This window comes from Malaclemys terrapin, chromosome 10 (assembly GCF_027887155.1).
Source record: "Malaclemys terrapin pileata isolate rMalTer1 chromosome 10, rMalTer1.hap1, whole genome shotgun sequence".
In the NCBI taxonomy this organism is placed as follows: Eukaryota; Metazoa; Chordata; order Testudines; family Emydidae; genus Malaclemys; species Malaclemys terrapin.
This window is the reverse complement of record NC_071514.1, coordinates 24,684,530-24,706,924: the sequence shown is the minus strand read 5'-3', so window position 1 is coordinate 24,706,924 and position 22,395 is coordinate 24,684,530. Positions and strand designations below refer to the sequence as shown.

Genomic DNA, 22,395 nt, shown 5'->3' with positions numbered 1-22,395 from the left:
GACCTAATATATAAATGCAAATTAGTTTTTTAAATAATGAAATGTTTACTTTTCGGAAGCCAAATATATCAGTCTTTTAGCTTAGTCAGGAGCGATAATTTATGCACAGAAAATGTTTGACTTCAAGCTGTATATACTGAGGAATAGCATTTTATTTGCATTTTGATCAATAGCTAAATATCATTTTTATAACAGAGCTCTGAAATGTAAGGATAACACATTTTCCACCTCAACCTGTTATAAGACAAACCTTGATACAGTAAGTAAATATTTCTTTGTTAAAAAAGAGGAAACATGAAGGTACATCATAAACTCTTCACACTTGTAGTTTACAAAGTTTGGGATTTTGGTTACTACAGTCAGATGATTTTTGGTGTGCAAAAGTAACAAATTCCTTCTTGCTAGCAGCAGTGATATATTTTCATGGCAACTTCAATACTTATCCCTTTATAAGTAGTTCTGCACTAAAAACATTTACCTTATTTGGTGACTTATTAATACATTATACAGCAAAATGTACAACATTTTACAACATAATATACAGCAATCAGAAAAAATACAACAAACATGCTTTAGGTAAACAAACAGGAAACCCATTTTTTCCTGTAGAATCCAGCCTTTCCTGTTTAACTTCAGGCGCCCTAGTGGAATGCATTAAAAATGTCAGTAGATTAAATGTGTACGATCCTCTGCCTTTTATCTAGAGGTAATGCTCAGTATTAGAGGAACTGTGTCACTCTCTGATAGTCTCCTTTTCTATTTGAGATTGAGTCTATTAATGTTCTATCATATTAAATCTTGTTGATTGCTAATAGTTTTGTGAGCATTACTGCAAGGCAGTTTGACTTTCACCTTAACTGTATTAATCACTTAAGTGTCAGCCAGTGTTCACACACTGAGGTATACCTTTTAAAAGAACAGCTATTTAAATACATAGAGCAATATGACTTATCATGTACTTCCAAAGGGCCACATGAACGTTACTTCAATGGATGTACAATATGAGCCCAATTCAAGCCTGGTGTATCTTTGATTAAATTAATAGAGCTACCCCAGGGATCAATTTGCCCCCAAACGTTTCAGTGTACAGAGAATATCAGAGGGTAGCATCTGAAGAAGTGAGGTTTTTTTTACCCACGAAAGCTTATGCCCAAATCTTTAAGGTGCCACCGACTCCTTGTTGTTTTAGTGTACAGAGAGTACATTTAAAACATCAGTGGGAATAGGGCATCCAAATCCCATAGGCAGCTTTGCAAATCTCAGCCAGGGTCTGCAACCTACATTTAGTAGGTTTTAATACTCGAATCCTCAGAAATGTCTGAAGTAGACTTCAATAACCTATCTAATTAAATACTCTGTTTGACATTCAATGGCTATTTTATGCTATAAAATACTTTAGCTAAAAGGTTTTCTGGGCTGATGGCAAAAAATGGGATTTTCTAACCAGTGAAAACATCTTTCCTAAATAAATATTCTGCAAAGTATAGACACAAACGGGGTAACAGTTGATAGATAGTCAGCTCCTTTCCCCACTGTCTGAGATCTTAGTTAAGTACAGCCAACCTTCTTGAGAGACTACAAATTTTCTCTAAATTTTGAGCTCTACTTCATGCCTGAAAGAGTGTTTTCACCAAGAAGATTTAAAAATATTGAAACAATCCATGAAAATCTCTTGAAAGGAAATTCTGGAAAGATTTACCTACATGAGGTCACATAGACCTCATCAACAAACTGGAATCAAGTCCACCAATATTCTTATGTTCTCCCTCTCCCCCCATCAATAAAAATACCAAACCAATAACTGAATAACAGATAGTTGAAACCAAAGCCAATGGAAAATGTGTGTGCGCATGTGCCAGAACATTACATTATATATAGTATGAGTGCATTAAGAAAGTAAGTGCCTGATGTATTATAATTTTGCACGTATTGTTCACATATGAAACCTTATTTTTACAAAAGATGCAAATGTTTAAGGAATGTTAGACACAGTAGAATCCATACTTTGATATATTGTAATGCAACACTGCACCCCACTCAATTGGCTTCACAGTGCAGTTTATGCCTACAGGCACATCAATAATGTCAATTGCAAAACTAAAAGCAGTTTCTTTCATACTTTATTTTACAATTTCTCACTAAATATTTACAGGACATGGATTTTGCTTCAGTGCAATACATAGTAATGTTGCATAAGTACAAACTGTTGAACTTTTCTAAAACAAAAGAAATAAAGCACTTAACTGATATTACAGCTAAGTATGTAAAGCAACATTTATAACTTTCAGAGTGAAAATGCTAACAGCATCATTACTTTTCATAAATGATTTCTGGAAACAAACCACAAACCAGCCTTACATCTTTCGAACTATTAACTCTTATACAGTACTGTATCATTTTAAAAATATGAAATTCTTGTAAAGCATGTATACTCTATGTATGGCAGTCTTTTTCTACAGATATCAACTTACCTTCTTATACAAATATGATGTTGCCTTGGCAGTTTTGATGAACAAAGTTATCTCAAGATATCTAACATCAGTAACAAACTCTGATAAGCGAAGCTTCTTGAGAACTTGTGTTAACAGTATTTCTTCACAGTGATATTTATGAAAGGTTGGAAAAAGGTTAGCATAAAATATTTCCACCCTTTTTCAGTTTGTATGCAAAAATCATTACTTTATATCAGTAATTATAAAATTACAAACACTTTCTAGAAGTAACTGTATCTGTAGTTATGATAGAAAAGTTATTGGTAAGATACCTAAAATGAGGTTAGCATAAAATGATTATGAAATTAGATAAAATTCTTTATAATGATAAGGGAGGTAACTCAATTCAGACATGTAGAAGCAACTCACAGTAATTTAACAGAGACAACTAATTAATCAACTCAAAAGAATAATCTTTCATTAATAAATATTTAATGTGAAGGAGTTGCAATGAGATGAACTCAACTTTTTAAAATATACCATTAATAATTGACTCTTAATCTTGGTTTTGGCACTTCATTGTAACAATTACTTTTCCAAAGACCAAAATATGTATAAAAGGTGTACAGCACCTCAACATACCTTGCAAATATAGTACTTAAGTACTGGCAAACACTGAAACAGAGTTAATTAAACATTCCCACTGATTTGCACACGCATGCACTATTCAGACAACAACATTGTATCTATGTTCTTGACGGTGTCACCCTTGCATTATTTGTGATTCAGACAGTTTCTTCCACAGATCTTGTTTCTGATTTAAGTCTCACAAATTCTTTAGCAACTTCATCATTGGTCCTCTGAGAAAGTATTCTAAGAATTGTCAACCCAGTGTCATCCATAAAGATATTTTTCAGCAGAGGATACCAGGATGCGCAGCTACCTTTCTCTGCAGTATTCTGTAGCTGGATAACTGTCATTCCTACAATGCGATCTTCCCTGGCAAAGCAGTAATCTTTCACAGAGAGGTGAAGCTCATAGGCTCTCAGCCCTTCTTCATTACTCAGAATGCTGTGTGGTTTAAAAGAATGGATTTTGAAAATGGACATTAGTTGAATTCCCCCAAGGGGTTAACATGGCTTAGAAACCTTTTTAAAAAAAATAATATGCATTTCAGAGAGAGTTCTACATCTGCGAACAAAATATTATTGATTTATAAACTGTACATGTATTGATCCTGGAAGGTGTTGAGAGAGCATCCTCAGTTTCCATAATCAGACCCTCTGTTCCTTTTCTCCAGAAATATTTCAGATGATCAACATTTTAATCACAGCTGTTTAAGCATTGATAGACCAATTATGTTTTTTTTACCCCAAACAGAAATGTTTAAACTGATGTAAAACTACAATTCAGAGGAATTCAGAACAGTATCTCACATGTCTTTAAAGCACAAATAACGTTTTTTATTTAGGCTTTTCTCTCCCTCTTCCCGCCCCCCTCGTCCAGCTAAAAACGTTTTTGGATTTCTAGTAAATCTTTGATCCTTTTTCCCTACTCTATTAATTTTGAATTTAATGTTGGGGCAAATGGTTTTCATATGGCAATTTTATAGGGGAGGCTCTGCATGTGATCATATCCTCTGTGTATTCAGTATAAAATTGTGTATCAGTATTTGGTATTGAGCTGCTACCCTGATTGCAAATTTTATATATATGATTCAATGTATGGGTGCCAGCTGTTTTCCAGTGGTAAAGAATTGACTAGCAATATTTATCAGTTACATCCAAAAAACATGCAAGCCTGATGATGATCTACCTAGGACACCTGTTCAACACAACATAAACCTTTTTCAATCAGATGACCTTTTTCAATCAGAAAATGAAAAATGTTTCTTTTAGTCTGAGTCACGTATTCATTTAAAAAACAAAATAATACCCACAATTTACTATTCTTGTTATATTACATAATAGCACAATGTTTCCTTTCTAGGAGCCAAGTTCTGGTCCCTTCCCTTCCACCCCAATAAATGGGTGATGGACAGAGCAGTGGGAATCAGTGAGATTGGAATGCGTCACAAGCCATGGAGCAGTTTTGGAGCAGTTAGATGTTCCCTCACTATGCCCTTAAACCTTTCTGTGTACTAGGATCAGGGAGACTCCATAATGTTCTATGGTGACCAGTGGATCTATCCTCTGTGTCGCTCTCTGCATTCTGGTCCCCGCCCTGAACATAGAAACTGCCTTGACTTTGCTTCAAGGCCTTCCATGTCCCCCTGTCTGACTGAAGGATTTTGTCTTACAATACTTTTTTGCTATACCTTTACTCCCAACTCTGTGAGGTACAGCCTCTGAATAGAACAGCTTTCTAACAAAAAATGTTTAGCTTCCAAGAACAGCATTATACCCTCAGAACACATAGTTACTGTACTAACTAACCACCTTTTTATTTTAATGGTTGGTATTATAATGGCTTTCATTTTTATTTTAACTACTGTAGATCTAAGATGAGATGAATGCTGCATGGAAACCATTGGCAGAGATGGATTATAGCTTAGATATTACAGGCAATGCCTAGGGCCAGAGTGTCCAGTATTTACATCAGAATCTCAGATTTCATTTAAAATAGTGAGTTTCTAGTTCTTGTGGCCACAAAGAAAAGTGTGAGAATGTGACCTGAGTGTGACAATACCGTGAAGTCTGCAGACAGTCTGAAACAATAGCTCTGAAAGGGATGAACTGTGTCCCATGTCTCTCTAGGGAGGGCTAGCGCTACGACCTACAGCCTGGGAGTCATGCCAACACAACCTCAGCAGAAGAGTTTTTGTGTGTGGCTGACACCGCCCACCTTAACAGATCCACCGTAGCTGCTGGGTTGAGTACTGGGAGCTCCTTCCTAGCACTCATGCCTCTCAGAGGAGAATGAGTCTAGAGAGACAAGGCTGCTCTTTGAATGGGGATGGGAGAGACATGACCCCAACCGGCTGGCCGGCCTTGCCTCTCTAGGAAGAGAGAGGCATCTTAGCACTGGCACTCCGAATAGGTGTGGGCCCATATTGGTGAGTGGGGCTATGGCGGAGGGCTCTGAATTGCCTTTATCCAGCCCTGATGGTTGTTTTAGGTTTCCACAAGTGTGACAAACCCAGGCTGGGGGATCAGTTGGCCAATGTTGGCTTGGGACGAACCAGAAAACTCTCACTAAACCCTTGCAAAACAAGCTGGTTTTGTAATCATTGGTCCCACTTCCCCAAACCCAGAACTGGCATTTTCTCTATTAGCACGGTGTGCATTTGGGGACATCTGTCCAAAAAAAAAAAAAAAAAGAGAGAGAGAGAGAGAGAAGGGGCTGGGTGGGCCAGAAAGGTTTGTGAAGCAGCAAAATGACCGGAAAATGTTTCCTTACTGACTGCTGCTGAATTTGTGTGTGGACAGGCATCCTGCTCTCCTGAAAATATGTCTCATAGACACATGCTAGGGCAGTGGGCCTATTGACTGGTCCCTCAAAGAAACAGGAGGGGTGGGATGGACTAGCTCCCATCTCTGAAAGAAGGGGAGAGGGCAGCTGATTGTACTACTATAGACTGTAGGAGAGCATGTCACTGGGCCTCATATAGATGTCAACATAAAGAAAGAAGGGATCCTAGAGTCTGTTGCTGAAGGAGTGAGGGAGCTCCCTGCTTGCTGAGAGGATTCCTAGACCAGCCTGGGTCTGATCAAAGTCTTGTACGAGTTTCAACTTTGCATTGAAACTCAGTGTCAGTTAAGCCTGGTTTCAGGTCTCAGTCTGAAAGTTCACAGCAGCCCTAAGATTATGTACTGTTTGATCATAATTTCCAGTCAAGTGGCTGTATATTTTTTTTCCCACTGTGTAAAAAAACAAAACCGGGGGAGGAGGGGCAGAGGGATTTAGCTTGGGAAAGTAATGGCTAAAATGTGATCTACTGCTGTCGTCATGATGCTAATTTTTACGCAGCTTTTTTTTCTGCAGCCTCGATTTGGTTGTCAGGCTTCCATTCTGATTTAGCTACTGTGACTGCAGTAGGTACCTTCCCCAGATAATGAAAGAGAAATTGGTAGGTTTGTAATTCTCACTATAAATTTATAATAACAATGCATCTCTAGCACCTTTCATCTAAGGAACTCAAGGCATTTTACAAGCACTTATTAAGTTCCACAAAAGGCCCTTCAGAGTGTTAAGGGTGAAATTCATGCCAATGTAGGGGTCCAAACAAAGCCCTATGCACCACTTAAGAGCTGCATTAAATGGTGTGCAGCACCTGCAATGGGGTTAATTTCGCTCCAAATCAGGGCCGGCTCCAGCATTTCTGCCGCCCTAAGCAAAAAAAAAAAAAAAATCGCGACCGGCGGCAGCAATTGGGGGGGGGGGAGGGGAGCCACGATTGGCTTCGGCGGCAGGTCCTTCGCTCCTAGAGGGAATGAGGGACCTGCAGCCCCTGAATTGCCGCACGTGCCGCCCCTCTCCCTTGGCTGCCCCAAGCACCTGCTTGTTAAGCTGGTGCCTGGAGCCAGCCCTGCTCCAAGTGCTGGTGGCTAGTTGCAGTTAAATATAAATGTACTTATGTTATGGTTGGGCCAAACCAACTGGAGAAACCTGCCAGTTCTGACATTGCACTGGCAAGAACAATACTATGCATTGCTACTGTTCCTATAATACTGTCTTGGATGCTTTTACTGCAGGAAAGCATATCATTAGTATTCACCGTGCAGCACACAGTAATCCCCTTGTAGGATAGACAGAGCTGTAAGGCTCCAGGACTGTATATACGTGGAGCTTTGTTTCATGAAACTCATTGCATATTTTGAGTTATAGCTGCAAGATTTCACTCATTCTGAGGCACATAAAACAAGTACACAGGGCAGGTTATCACTAGAGGAAGATTTACATGATTTTCCTTTGATTTAAAAATGAAACAGCGTGCCAGGCAGTCTAGAATCCTCTTGACTCTAATGATATGCTGCTATGCTGTAATCCAAATAGAACATAGTTTAGGCTTTAATCACTCAAAAAACCTGTATTATTCTAACAGTCTAGCATTAAAAAAGATTTAGAAAGAAGGCATAGCTTGAAAATGTCTTTCAGCCCCATTTAAAAAAAAAAAAAATCCAGCTACCCACCTCTGGAAGAAGTTATTTGGTAATAAATTTGTGGCATGAAACAGATTGGGGATACTTCTTAACATTGATTTCTGCTTTGCCATTATTTTATTATGAATGGTAGCAGCAGAGATATTAACTACAGGTTGAGCTATTCCATGTTGAAGTCAATGAAAAGGCTCAGTTGGACTTCAGAGGGCATTGGATCAGGCCTATGTTAGACTGGTGACTAGTTCAAAGGTTTGGCATGAATAGATTTTTACTACCAAAAAAATATTTTAGATCCTTTCAATTTCTTTCATGCTTAAAGTTAACCTGCTGATTGCTACTGGATGTTGTAGACAGAGATGTGGAAAACATAGGCCCCTTACTGCTCAGTATCCTCTACTTGACAGATCCATTTGTTATACTGCTGTTATTAAAGCAAAAGGCTTGTGAAGCACGCGATTAAAAACTCACGTTCTCTAATGTTACTGCCAGTGCTCCCTCTAGTAGTGATGATTTCCTCTTACTTATTATGTAACTAATCTTACAAAGTAAAGACAGATCCAATGAAGATAGGTACTTGAGGATGGATGGGTGTCTACCAATTTGGAGATTAAGCTATTTATAAAGAATGAAAAACACTAAATATATTGACTATTTTGATGCTCATCCAGTCTGGTGCTAATTGTATTTAGTTGTTCCCATCTTACCCAGCTTTAGATCCTTAAGATCGTCCTTCTGCATTACGTGATTCTCAGCGTCTATCTTTGTTTCAACTACTGTGCTTTTAAAAATAAAATTTTAGGAAGATAATTGTTGGCAATTGCCATTAAACATGTTTCAGTCTTCTAAAGGGATGCCTGTACTTCATGTGTCCCCATAACCCTGGAGTTGTAGGAAAAGGGAACATTTGTTCTGAATACATTTCTCTTGTAAACAGGCCGCTGCTTTTGTTTGTCTCTGTGCAAACACATCAAATAAATGAGAAGAATAATTTGTCACAAAGGGACACATTACACATCCCTCTTTCTAAAATGTGGCTTAACCCGTGAGGACACTTGCCATTTCTAAGATGTTAACCACCATCAGATTGCTAGGCTATTAAGGGCTGCCTAAGGGGGTTATAGTGGTAGGAGCAGGGAAGGTTGCTGCCCTTGGAGTTGGGATCAAGTAGGGATTCTTGCTAACAGAGTGAATTCTGACTGGCTTTCCTCAGCCTGCCCTCCTAGCTGCTATTTATAAAATGGCCTTTGAGGCCAGGAACCAACACTGATGAGGCAGTCAGGGCACAGATATAGTGCCAGACTGCACCAGAACAGCATTCCAGCACTTTTACACCACATGTTGGAGGTCATGTCACATAGAGCACGCCATTTTGTACAGCAAAATGGTGTCCTCACAGTGTGACCTTGCACATCTGCATGAGGTCATACCAGCGGGAGCACTCCAGTAGTGTACAGCCCATTGAGGACTATACCACTGAGTTGGGGCAGAGGGAATCACTGGCATAGAGCCTCAAGCAGCTTCATGGTCAAATGTAGGGCTGATGGTCAGGAGAAGCCAAGAAAGTGAAACTCCCAGCGCGTGAAGGCAGAGGGTGGTCTTTTAGTGCTTGGGAAACGGGCAGGCTCTAAGAGAGGTCTTAATCTAGAAAAAGGAAGATGACGTAGAGAGCAGGTAAAAGGAATTTGGTGTGGGGAATTGCCAAATTTAGACCCCTAAATCAAATATAAAGGTTCTTTGGCTTCTGGGGATTAAGTAAAAGTGATTATTAATAGCAATTGGTTATCATTTTACATCTTCAGACCTTTACAAACATTTAAGGCCCAGATTTGTAGAAATGCATGTACAACTGGCATTAGCAATCGAGGTAACTGCACATGCAAATGACCAATTAGGTATCTAACGTCTCATCTGTGTATACAAATGAATGTGCATTTCTAACTAATAATCCCCACAATTCCCAGAATGTCCTTAATTCTAAGTCCACTTGTCTTCCATGTTTCAGAAACTGGAACTTCAAAAAGGAGTGCTACAGGCCCAAAACACAAAGATCAAAATTAATCCCTGGGTAAGACAAGGCTATAACCCAGACTTTCGAACACACTATATACTGAAAGAACCTTAGTTTTGAAATTGCATCTATACTTATGGTCTGTGAAATATGCAGTCTTGGACTGTAGCATTTTCAGTTCTCACAGCTTTAGCTGCAAAATTAATTGTAACAATTTATATAAAATGGACAGCTAAAAGAAAAAAAGACTTACAACTGGAATGTTTCATTGTATTTTGGTGACCAGGTGTTGCTCTTTGTCTTGGTTCCATGTTTTCTCTTCTTGTCACTTAGGTTAGGACCCAATATACAGACTTCCACAAATGGTCGGAACATAGCTGTTGTTTGCCAGTTTAGGTTATTAATTGCTACAACTAAAGAGAATAATAGGAATTAGATATGCATTTAGAATCCCAATGCAAAATATTAGTAAATATTCTTGCTTAAATACATAGTAAGGCTTAGTGTAGCCAATGAGAGGTCACAGAAGGATGACCTGAGATCTTCCTGGTAGATAACCTACACTCTACAAACCAGCAATAGCTTTGTCTGCTCCCCACTGAATTAGGAGTATGAATAATATCAGTTACAATTCCAGCAATCTGCAATTTCACAAATTTACATTCTCACCTGGTTTGGTCTGCCAGATTCACCGTAGCTTAAAAAAAATTAGCAGATATGAATCTAAACATAACTGGTTTTCTGTGGACTTTAGCTTCACCAATACAATGGTGGACAGTATTTATTACAAGTTGGATATTTTAAGTCTTGGTGCAATTATTCAATATCTAACTCTGCCGCAGCATTTTAAAAACTAAATTACATGCCTGAAGTATAAGAGGTGTTTCTGGAACATCACAACTTATGTGTTGGTTGGGTGGAACTGTTTAATGAATTTCAACTGTGTAGCATGCTAGCAAATACACACTGAAGCCATGCTGCATACTGACCTCTGCAGACACAACTCCCAATGTCATCAATAGGGGCAGAGTATGGCCTTGAGAACTTGAAATCCAGACACAGCCTTTGCTATTATTTTTGTTGGGAAGGAAGTACATTAATACCTAAGATTTGCTGTTTTGTGATTAGAACTTTTTACTTCAGGTTTCCTTTCTAGATTCTAAGACCGGAAGAGCTCACTATGATGATCTAGTCTGACCTCCAGCATAACACAGGCCATAGAGCTTTCTCTAAATCAGTGTTTCCCAAACTTGGGACGCCGCTTGTGTAGGGAAAGCCCCTGATGGGCCAGACCAGTTTGTTTACCTGCCGCGTCCGCAGGTCCGGCCAATCGCGGCTCCCACTGGCTGTGGTTCACTGCTCCAGGCCAATGGGAGCTGCTGGAAGTGGCGGCGCTGGTAAACAAACCAGCCCGGCCCGCCAGGGGCTTTCCTTAAACAAGCGGTGTCCCAAGTTTGGGAAACACTGCTCTAAATGATTCCTGTTTGAACTAGAGTATGTCCTTAAGAAAAACATCCAATCTTGATTTTAAAATTCAGTGATGGAGAATCCATCATAACCCTTGGTAAATTATCCCAGTGGTTAATTACCCTCACTGTTAAAAATGTACAGCATACTCCCATCCTGAATTTGTCTATCTTCAACTTCCAGCCATTGGATCTCGTTAGACTTTTGTTCCCATTATCAAATATTTGTTCCCCATGTAGGTACTTATAAACGGTGATCAAGTCAATTCTTAACCTTCTCTTTGTTAAGCTAAATAAATCGAGCTCCTTGAATCTGATCACCATAAGGCATGTTTTCCAATCTTTTAATCATTCTCATGGCTCTTCTCTGGACCCTCTCCAATTTATTGACATCCTTCTTGAACTGTGGACATAAGACCGGGAAACAGTATTCCAGTAGCGGTTGCATCAGTGCCAAATACAGAGGTAAAATAACCTCCCTACTACTTGAGAGTCCCTATTTGAAACTTACCTTTTACAGTGACTCTATGTTCTCCAGTTCCAGGATGTGTAAAGACATCCACCTGTACAGAGATCTCACCTACTGCATTATTGGTCGAATGACCTGCAGAAGTAAACAGTAGTTTAATACTGCTGACTCCTCAACAGCTCGGGAAAATAGACAGTACCAGTATGTTACAACAAGACGCAGGTGAACAAATAACTTTATATTAATGTAAGGTGAATAGTATGTTTTCTCATTTCCCCCCATATTTTCTTTTCTTAACCATCTGGAATATATTCAATGTCTGGATAAGGTGAGGTGATAGCTTTATAAGTGACTTTACAACTGTTGTACATTGTGACCACAAACATCTGCTTCCTGTGTGTATTCTCAGTAGGACTGGGAGAACCTGTCATTAGGAACTTTAAATTCAGCCTGTGATTCAAAAAGTTGGTGCCAACATGAAATTTGAACTGTGATTTAGGTAGTCACGATGTGATCCTTAGCTAACCTGAGGCAGCCATTTAGTACATACAGATTTGGTGGGGTTAAGGGTGCAGAGTCAAGACTCCATCCTTACTCCTTACTTGACCATCCCAGACCTGTCCAACCATTCCCCTTCCACTTGCTTGGGCAGGGAAGCAACAGGACCCCAGAAAAGCTGCTCTCCCATTGCCTGTGAGCCACAAACACAAGTAACCCATGCAGGGTTTAAGGGGATGCCTTACACTCCTGTTCAGGAGCATTGGGCAAGTGACAATCTTGCCCTAAATTAAAGATCCCAACCAATGTGTTTGCCCTGTTTTTCCTTTCCCATACCCTAAAATGCTTTTCTAGACTTCATCATCTAAGTGGCTTCCTTGAAATGTGATTCTACAGTGATGCTTATTGGTCAGGTTGGAATAATCCATAGTTACATTCTCTTCATTGGCTCAGCATTGCAAGGACAATTAAATACCCTTATCCCATGGGTTACTGCATCAAAGAACAAGCTTCTTTTCTGACCTGTTAAGATGTGGGAACTCACCACTCAATTTACTTGATCAGAAACCTTGAGAACAGAACACTCTATTTGCCAGCTGCTAAGTGAGTTGGGCCACAATGCTGTCAATAGTTCACTTGTTAAAAATCATAATCAGAAACCACAGATTTTAATTAAAACAGTATTTGGTTTTTTTTTTAATGTCTTAAGCAGTAGAGACATAGCTGCCACTTCTGAATCTCAGGGTGCTCATACAAATGTTGCTTCTAGATATAGTCCGATATCAACCAGATGGTGTAGACCATTTATGACATGTGTAAATAGGCAATTTGTTACACAGCGGGTTTTAGTGATAAGAAGCTTCAGTGGCAGCCATTAGACTTTGCAGTGCAGTTTGATAATTCCATAGAGAAATGTTTACTATCTTAAGTCCCTAATTAAACTACTGACTCATCCAGTTCACAATAAATGAAAAGTAAATAATGCAAGTTACTTCATCTTTCATCAATTAGTATTAATAAACATGTTAAAGTAGTAATAAAATAGTTCAAGAACAAGTGAATATCTAAACTCAAAAAACTGACTAACCAGTTTCAACAGCTTCCACCACTACTGAGTTTCTCTGACTTTCCTATAAAACCAGCCTTTAGCAATAAGAAAGGAAACTGTTATATGCTAGAAGTGATGTATTTCAATCTGATTTTTCCTTCTGAGGGAAACAGTGTTCTCTAACCCATTCATCACTGTCCAGCCTTTATTTGTTAGCAATGACACTCAATTTCTGCTTCCTGGAATAACAATTTTTAGCTGAACACAAAATTGTATGTAAAATATTCTGTCAAGAAAAATAATGCATTTAAAACACAGCTGTCATGACCACTACTCTTGCAGGACCAGATTCTGCCCATTTACCTGTTTTGAGTAGTGCATGTGTATTCCTTTTGATTTCAGTGGGGCTACTTAAAGAGCTTGTCTTAATTATGAAAAAAGGTGTGTCCTTAACTCAAGCGTGCTTAGGCTTTAACTTGACCTGCTAACTTGTGTGGAAACTAAAAACTGCCGTATCTTCACTAGGATTTTACCTCAAGTAAGCTAAGAACATACCAATTTTTCTGTAGTGAAGACAAGGGTACAGAGTAAAGAACTATTCAAAAGGTAGAATCTGGTTAAGCATTACTGTCGTCTAGTTAGTGAAGTTCTTCAGGTCAGAAGAGCTCCGTGAAGCTCAAAAGTTGTCTCTTCCACCAACAGAAGTACGTCCAATTTCCAATTAAAGACATTACCATGCCCACCCGTGGCTCTCTCAGTTGCAGAAATAAAGAATATTTGGTGAACAAGTCTCCCCCACCCCCCAAAAAAAGGTTGGGGGGGAGGCTACGTTAGCAACAGATATTATTTGCAACGAAACATTTGAAGTCTCTGCTAGACCTGATCAAGGTTTTTGCCTCATCTAAGAGACAATGCATGTGACCCTAGATCAAATTGGGACAAAATCTGCTCTCAGTTACAGCAGTGAAACCCCGCACTAGCTCCATTGAATTTAACTCCAGTGAACTTCATAATTACTTCAGCTAACCTGAGAGCAAAATGTAGCTTACAGTTTCTTACAGCTGTCAACCTAAGCAACATATTCCTATCATGAACTAGAGTCCTTTTTCCTACAGAGTTTTATTTGCCCCATTTGTGGCCGTTAATATAGAGAAGCCCTTTAAAGGGTACTGCAAGTTTTGTGTGCCTAGCACATGATCTATAATACGGTGTGCTGTAGGCATAAGAGCAATCGCATACTATATTTAAAAACATCAAATAATGAGGAACTTTAAACCAAAAACCACTGCAGTTAGCACAGCTGCTTTAAGCACAACAAACAAGAGAGTCCTTGCTACAATTCATTTTAGACAGCATAAGCTGACTTAATACAAAATGTTGAAATGAAAGTATTTATTTATTTTTCCAGTCTTCAGCCCTCTTTCTCATTGAACTACTGAACAAGTTGGATAGAGATCTTTAGAACATTTAGCATTTGCAAATGTCAACTATCGTAGCACTCCAAGAAATATCACAGTTCGTGCTAAAGTCTCTGATCTGTGTGTGTGTCTCCTTTCTTACTGCCAGACTCTGAGAGGTCACAATTCAGGAACAGCCTCCACAGTACGACACTCTTAGCAATTCAGATTAGTCTAGAGGAAGGTGCTTTTACCCTAAGCCATATAATAGATCAGTTCTCCTGACAGCAAATAGCCCTGCAGAGCATGATAGCACTTTTCCTTCTTTAACACTGCAATTCATCTCCTCAAAAGCCCTATAAACATACTAATGGACTTCATATTGAAAAGTCTTATCTACCAGTGGAATCTGCCCACACCCCAGAGCTCTGATTTTACATTTTATGTATTGAGATGCAATCAGAACATTAAAAGGCACCTCTGCAGTGCTGTTAAAAATGCAGTCACTCAATTGTAAAGCAACAAAAAATTCTCCACAAAACTGGAAAGGGAGAAGGAAAACCTTATGCCCAGCCACAGATGCCAGACTGTACTTGTCCCTTCTCAAAAGCCTGGGAAGAGATCTGCATTTTGGTGCATGCTCTACACGTCAGCAGATATGAGGGTCACTTACAGAGAGTACCCTGCCAAGATCTTCCTCTTTCTTTCTTTCTTTCTTTCTTTTTAGTAAAGAATCTCCTGCTTTAGGAGTGTCTGCTGATTATATGTAGACTATTGCATGGGGATAGAGGAAAGGCAATTTCTGAAAGGTCCCGGGCCCATTATAGGTCAAAACTATGTGTTGCATTCCACCCTGAACCCAAAAGGCAGCCAGTGGAGATCTCAAAACACTGGTGTCATGTGTTCACAATGAGAAACTCTACTTAACAAACAGGCCACCTCATTCTACTCCACTCTGAGTTTGAGTTGAATTAGAGCACACATTGCAATAATCTAATCTTGAGGGGACAGAGGCATAGACCATAGTAATTAGGCCTGAAAGAAACAGTTGCAACCTCTTGGCTACATGCAGATTAAAAAATAGGATTTCTGGTTGTTACTGTTTTATGACCATCTAGCAATAACTTGTAGGAATGATGGCTGCACAACAGTCTTTTATAGAGGTTGGGAAGGTGACTCTCTATAAGGGAGTCTCTATCAACAATGGTCCCAATTCTTCCTTGCTGACTTTCCCCAGTCAGGAAGGACATGTGTCCAAAGTGCCATGGGAAGGAGGGAAATTCAATGCAGACTTCCCAGCATCTGTAGTGCGTCAGTGAATGTCACTGACATAAACTCCACCAGAGGAGACTTAGCACATGTACCCTCCAGAAATCACTCTGCCTCCATAGAAGCAGAGACTCAAGTGCATATTTCCTTGTTTTTTTTCCTGCAAAGTAGAAATTTCAATACAATGGGAGGGACCTGTACCAGCCACTGACTGGAAAGCAGCCTGATTTAACTTAGATTGTCCACTACTCAAAACAATATGGCTGAGTGATTGACACTTATTCAATGCTATGAAGGAGGCAAATAAACCTTTTCTGCCTCTTGCATAGCTATGGTATACGCTTTTCAATAATCTTTAAGATGGAATGGATCAGATTTTGAATGCTACTTCATCCACCAGCACTCTAGTCATCTTTCCTCTCCTTTCAGTTGTGACAGGTCTTTTACAAATCAAAACTCATCTTGACAAATCCAAGGGATAGGATATCTAAGGGCACTTCATTGATAGCTGAATATAAAAGATCATTGCCAGTCCTATAAAAACCTTGATAGAGTTGGGGGAACAAGTATTCATCTTCAGAGCCTTCCAGGGTGGGTTCCATTAGGCTCTGGAAGTGGACGCTCAAAACAGATGCCATATTCCAATCTCATATCATAGGAGCTAATGGTGTAACATTGCTAGTTGTCCCACCTCCAGACACAATCCAAACACTGGATCAAGAAAGTGGCTAGCTGAGTTGAGCCAGCAACAGTCTGGATTAGCCTCATAATCGTTTTGGTGGCCATGGAATTCTGAGGTGTCTCAAAAGTCCTCATCAGCTCTGTCTAGATGCTTGTTGCAAAGTAAAACAGAATTATACATCTGTTAAGTGTAAAAGATGTTTAAGTCACTTAAGTGAGTGTTAGTGCATTTGTATGGCAAAGGGTTCATTGTCCCACTTGAGTTATTTAATGCTGAAAAGCTCAGGTTTGTCACCTCAGGGGAGGTTTGGAAGCTAACTGCTAGGGCTGGATGGAAAAAAGTTTAGCCCAGCAGAAATAAAAGGGACTCAGAGAAAATGAGGTAGTATAAATAACACCTGAATGTCAGACAATTTTGTATATTAGAAAATAACTTTTTTCCTTTTCAAAATGGATTATTTCAGTTGTGGTAGGGTTATGCTGTCTCTAGCAGCTTCCCACTTACCTTCATCTATCTCCTTTTAAAATGTCCCTGATTATTTTCCCCCTTAGAATTATATATTTTATATATGTATGTCATAATGGAATTCAATATTAGAAGAAAATGGAATTTCACTAATCTCCTGTATTTTTACTTTTGCACATGATAAATATACATGTTGTCTTGGCTCCCTAGGGGAATACTTTCTGCGCGAAGACAACTGGGGGAGAACACTGAACCACAAAGGCGCAATTCCAGCTGAACACAAGGAGTGAGTTATACAGTATAGTTACCCTGAGAACTGATTGACCAAGCAAGAGAACACATCCCTGACTGATCAGCACTACTGTGCACAATTCTCTTTTATGTGATAAATAGACACATAGTTTGAACTGTCTGGCTCTCCTTGAAAATATCCCAGACTGTGCAAGACAATAATAAGAGCAACGAGGACAGGTCAGACTATATATCTCCCACCCATAGAGAGCACTTTGACACAAGTAAATTGACACAGTGGGTTGTCACCATCATAATCTAGAAGCTGTGAAACAGGAGCAGCAGGTATAACATGGTGCAATATATTTATTTTTAAGAAGTCCTTTTAACACATAATTTCACTGGAGAGGCTGTCCTAGATTAAAAGGAAGGGTTATTAGAGACGACATTACTCAATGGCGCAGAGGGGCGGTTGATCATTTGAAATAGAAGGAGTGGCACATTTCAGAGAGCCATTCCCTTTGTGCTCTGGAAGCCTTGCCAGGCAATCTGAGAAATGGGAATAGCAGAGTGGCAATTTTGGCAATATTATTAAAATCCAAAAAATGGTGTCACTGAAAAGCTGGTACAGAAAGTTGGAACCCAAACAAGTTTAAAAAACACCTTCTCTATTTCTGAGCATGTGACTTTCAAGTAATTTGGCTTTAATTGTTTTTTTTTTTTTTTTTAAGATCATGTTTCAATTGCAATCTACTTGCGGCCATGTGCTAAGAGCTGTGCGCTACTTCCCAGTCTCAGACATTGGCAAGTATAATAGATATATGTCCTCCCTTTTGACATTCTTTGCAGTAATGTATAAGTATATTCTATGCCACTCTAATGGACTACAATGTACTACAGGTCCTGTATGTAGAGTAATGATAGGTCTCAACTATTTCCAGGCAGATGCATGTTAAAATTTTCATTGATGTGATTATTTATTTATAATGAAATTGCATTTTTATGGAGGTGTATAATTACAGTTTGCAGCAAAAATTTCCAGATACACAGTGGTTACCCTTTAAAACTTGCCAATTTCCATAAACATCTAGGTCTCATATTTCTAAAACTCCATGTAGAAAAAAGATCAGTCATCAGTTACATATACACAACACCCAATCCATGCATGCAAGCTGGCGTTGTGTATGTGTGAAGAGGCATGGACGTGCAAATCGCTAGGGTTTCCAATCATGTCATTTCACACACCTGAGTCTGAAAAATTCCTGCCTAAATAACATTCCCTATTTGGGGTATTTTCAGCATAAATACAGGAAAATTCAGTTCATGCTGCAATTCCTTAGGTAATCATATCTATTTGTCTAAGGCAAAACTTGCAAGTTTTGAGGGTGATCACGGTATTGCTCAATTTATTTATAACTAATTTTTTTACCCTTGAATACATTTTTCAAGACCAATATTGCAGTGGTCAACCTTAGTCTGTTGTATCTAAAAATCAACATAGCAGTATACAGCAATTTTTAGCTACTAATAAAGCTCCCCAAACTTCATGAAAGTCAGTCGTGGTGCTTCCTTTTACCCCAAGAAAATCTGTCCTTGTCCTCAGCAGTGTAGGTCTTCCTCTCAAAAAGGCATGCATATTTTAATAGTTCTATGCCTGTGGCACAGTGTTTCAATATGGTCATGTAATCAGTTGTTAAGACATCACTTCTCATTATGGAATGCAAACTGTGACTATCCTACATTTTGGCAGCCAGTCCTCCCCTTTGAAACTGCTTCAAGCTCATTAGTGGTCATCATATTATATTGCTGGTAATTCCAAGGAAAAATTCTTAAACCTTGAGGCTTTCCTCAAATTTCTACATCTGTAGCACTGTGAGGAATGAAAAAGAGTAATAAATCTTGAAACTGAAAGAGACTGAGGACACTGATTCCCTTTGTATTGCATAGGAGTCTGATGTTCTGGGCTGGGGAGGGGGGATAATGGAACACATTTTTTGTTCTTCTAGTCCTTGTCAGTTCCTCCACAGTAATTACAGCCTTAATTAACAGCAGCTGTGATCATCCTAACTTTTGTTTTCTTTTAACTTTTTCATTTTTCACTATTGTTGAATCCCAGAAAAAGGTGATGGGTTAATGATTTGTGTAGATTCTAATCTACATTATCGGTGTGTCTAGACACCACTTTAACCATGTAGATGTGCTGCAACAGCAGGCCTACTCTTATAGCTGCACCTTTTCAAGGGCAATGACAGACTCTATTCCTGTTTTCCCCAGTGTCCCTGGGAACCTTGCCACTTTTTCACAAACCTGCACTGCATTGGCAAGATTTGCAGGACATGTTTGGAAGATCGTGACCTTTTGTAAAAAAAAAAAAACAAATCATAGCAAATGCTTAGGATGGGACAAAATTTGCCTGGACCATAACCCAAGTTGAAGAATGGCCACTGAGCTGTAGGGATATAACTATGTCCTATATAGAGACTGGTGCAGCACCCTTAAGGAGCACAGAAAGGTCAGAGAGCTCATTAGTATGCACAACGCATATTTGGCAGAACTGCCAAAGCGTAAAGGTATTACATTGCTCCAGAAGACATTTATAGGATTCCAACAGGGGCTTTTTTTGGGGGGGGGTCTATTGTGACCTTTATAACAAGTAGAGTTGCCAGAGCCCGCATCCCGAAGCCCCCCTGCACCCCAACCACCAGCCCCAGCCCTGAGCCCCCTCTCACACACAAACTCCCTCCCAGAGCCCGCAATCCAACCCCCTGCCCCAGCCTGGTGAAAGTGAGTGAGGGTGGGGAGAAAGCGAGAGCTGGCGGGAAGGGGGCTGGAGTGAGCTGGAGGCAGGGCCTCGGAAAAGGGGTGGGGTTGGGGGCGGGACAACGGTGTTTGGGTTTGTGTGATTAACCAGTTGGCAATCCTAATAACAAGACTCCCCTGGACCATGTTTTTACAAAATAATGTTTCACAGTGAAACACAATGACTTTAGACATATCCAAAACTCCTCTTAATGACACTTGTGGCACTAATTTACTGCTATGGCTCTATTTAGGTTCATCAAGAAGGGCTGGTGAGCTTCTACACATTCATCAGGCAACAGTTCACTTAGGTTCATTAGATCGACAAGTGCACTTACATTCATTGGGGGAAAGCGAGTGTTGGTTTGGTAGGGGCTAACAGGAATAGTAAGATTTGCGGGTGAGGTTATTAGGAGCTGCAAACTAACCACCTAAGGCTTGCAAAGAATGAGCCTCATAACGCTTTGGGAAGGGTCCCTGACGAGCCCAGAAAAATCATGGGTGATTTATGTTGAAGAGGTGGGGAAGGGGGTTACCAATTGGTAATTTAAAGCTCACAAAGGGGGTCATTAGAGCCTTCGTAGATTTTTAAGACCAGAAAAAAGACCAATTAGATTGTCTAGTCTGACTGTATTACATAAGCTATAGCATTTCAATCAGTTACCTCCCCCCCCCCCCCCCCGTTCCATATTGGGCTCAATAATGTGTTGACTGAAGTATAGCTTCCAGTACTAGTATTTCATAGTCTAATTTGAAACCTGCCAAATGATGGGACTTCCATCCTTGGCAAATGAAATTTAACAAAATGGCAAATGAAATTTATTGTGGATAAATGTAAAGTAATGCACATTGGAAAAAAATAATCCCAACTATACATACAATATGTTGGGGGCTAATTTAGCTACAACAAATCAGGAAAAAGATCTTGGAGTTATCGTGGATAGTTCTCTGAAGATGTCAACGCAGTTTGCAGAGGCGGTCAAAAAAGCAAACAGGATGTTAGGGATCATTAAAAAGGGGATAGAGAATAAGACTGGGAATATATTATTGCCCTTATATAAATCGATGGTACGCCCACATCTTGAATACTGCGTACAGGTGTGGTCTTCTCATCTCAAAAAAGATATACTGGCACTAGAAAAGGTTCAGAAAAGGGCAACTAAAATGATTAGGGGTTTGGAACGGGTCCCATATGAGGAGAGATTAAAGAGGCTAGGACTCTTCAGCTTGGAAAAGAGGAGACTAAGGGGGGATATGATAGAGGTATATAAAATCATGAGTGATGTGGATAAAGTGGATAAGGAAAAGTTATTTACTTATTCCCATAATACAGGAACTAGGGGTCACCAAATGAAATTAATAGGCAGCAGGTTTAAAACAAATACAAGGAAGTTCTTCTTCATGCAGCATACAGTCAACTTGTGGAACTTCTTACCTGAGGAGGTTGTGAAGGCTAGGACTATAACAGCGTTTAAAAGAGAACTGGATAAATTCATGGTGGTGAAGTCCATTAATGGCTACTAGCTAGGATGGGTAAGGAATGGTGTCCCTAGCCTCTGTTTGTCAGAGGATGGAGATGGATGGCAGGAGAGAGATCACTTGATCATTGCCTGTTAGGTCCACTCCCTCTGAGGCACCTGGCATTGACCACTGTCGGTTGACAGGATACTGGGCTAGATGGCCCTTTAGTCTGACCCGGTACAGCCATTCTTATGTTCTTCCCCAGGGAGGTTATTCACAGGTCTCACTGTTAGAAAGATACCCCCTACCCCCCACAATCTACCCTAAATTCTCCTCTTCTTAATTTCATCCCATTATTCCCAGTTATGCCTTTCTAATTATGTTAAATAATTTCTTTTCTTCCTTGTTGTTTTCATCCTTAAAATATTTGTAAACTGTTATATTTCTCGCTCAAGCCTCCTGTTTTTATTCCTCTTCACTAAACTCCCTCTGATTTCTTAATAATTTCTTGGCGATGAAGTGACAAGACCTGAAGAGAGTATTTCAGGTGTGGTCACACCATAGCTCCTGGTCCGTTTTTCCTGTCCCTGAATTTCCATGGTTTGCATGATCATTCATGTGCATTTTTCGAAGCTGAATGTCATTTTGTTGTTTTCTGCATTTACAGTTAAATTTTAGCATTTAGTTTTAAGAAATTTAGTTTCAAGCAATTAAAAGGCATGGCCTTTTTGAACTCAGGTTCAATTCTCTTGAACTCAGGGTCAAGAGAATTCATAAAAAAAGAGCTTTCAAAGGAAACAAAACTATGCCTGTGTGCTCCCACTCACATCTACAGAACCTATACATATCCATGGAGTGGAGAATTGACCTCATTTTAGGATGCTAGGATTTACTGAACATCCCACTCAATGTCAGAGAGATACTACAGTCTCTCCTAGATACATCTCTACCTCGATATAATCCTGTCCTCGGGAGCCAAAAAATCTTACCGCATTATAGGTGAAACCGCGTTATATTGAACTTGCTTTGAGCTGCTGGAGTGCGCAGCCCCGCCTGCCCGGAGCACTG

At 39.6% G+C, this 22,395-nt stretch overlaps 1 protein-coding gene across 2 annotated transcripts in view; it reads right to left on the bottom strand.

Moving 5' to 3' along the window:
* Positions 1-278: 278 nt before the first annotated feature.
* UNC13C (unc-13 homolog C) overlaps positions 279-22,395 on the bottom strand; it is a 383,250-nt gene continuing 361,133 nt past the window's right edge. For both annotated transcript variants that reach the window (XM_054042619.1, XM_054042620.1), the window contains 3 exons: positions 11,520-11,612; positions 9,796-9,955; positions 279-3,503 (listed from right to left, as the gene is read on the bottom strand). In XM_054042619.1, coding sequence (XP_053898594.1) covers positions 3,218-3,503; positions 9,796-9,955; positions 11,520-11,612 — 539 coding nt within the window. In that variant the 3' untranslated portion in view covers positions 279-3,217. The remainder of the gene's footprint in view (positions 3,504-9,795; positions 9,956-11,519; positions 11,613-22,395) is intronic.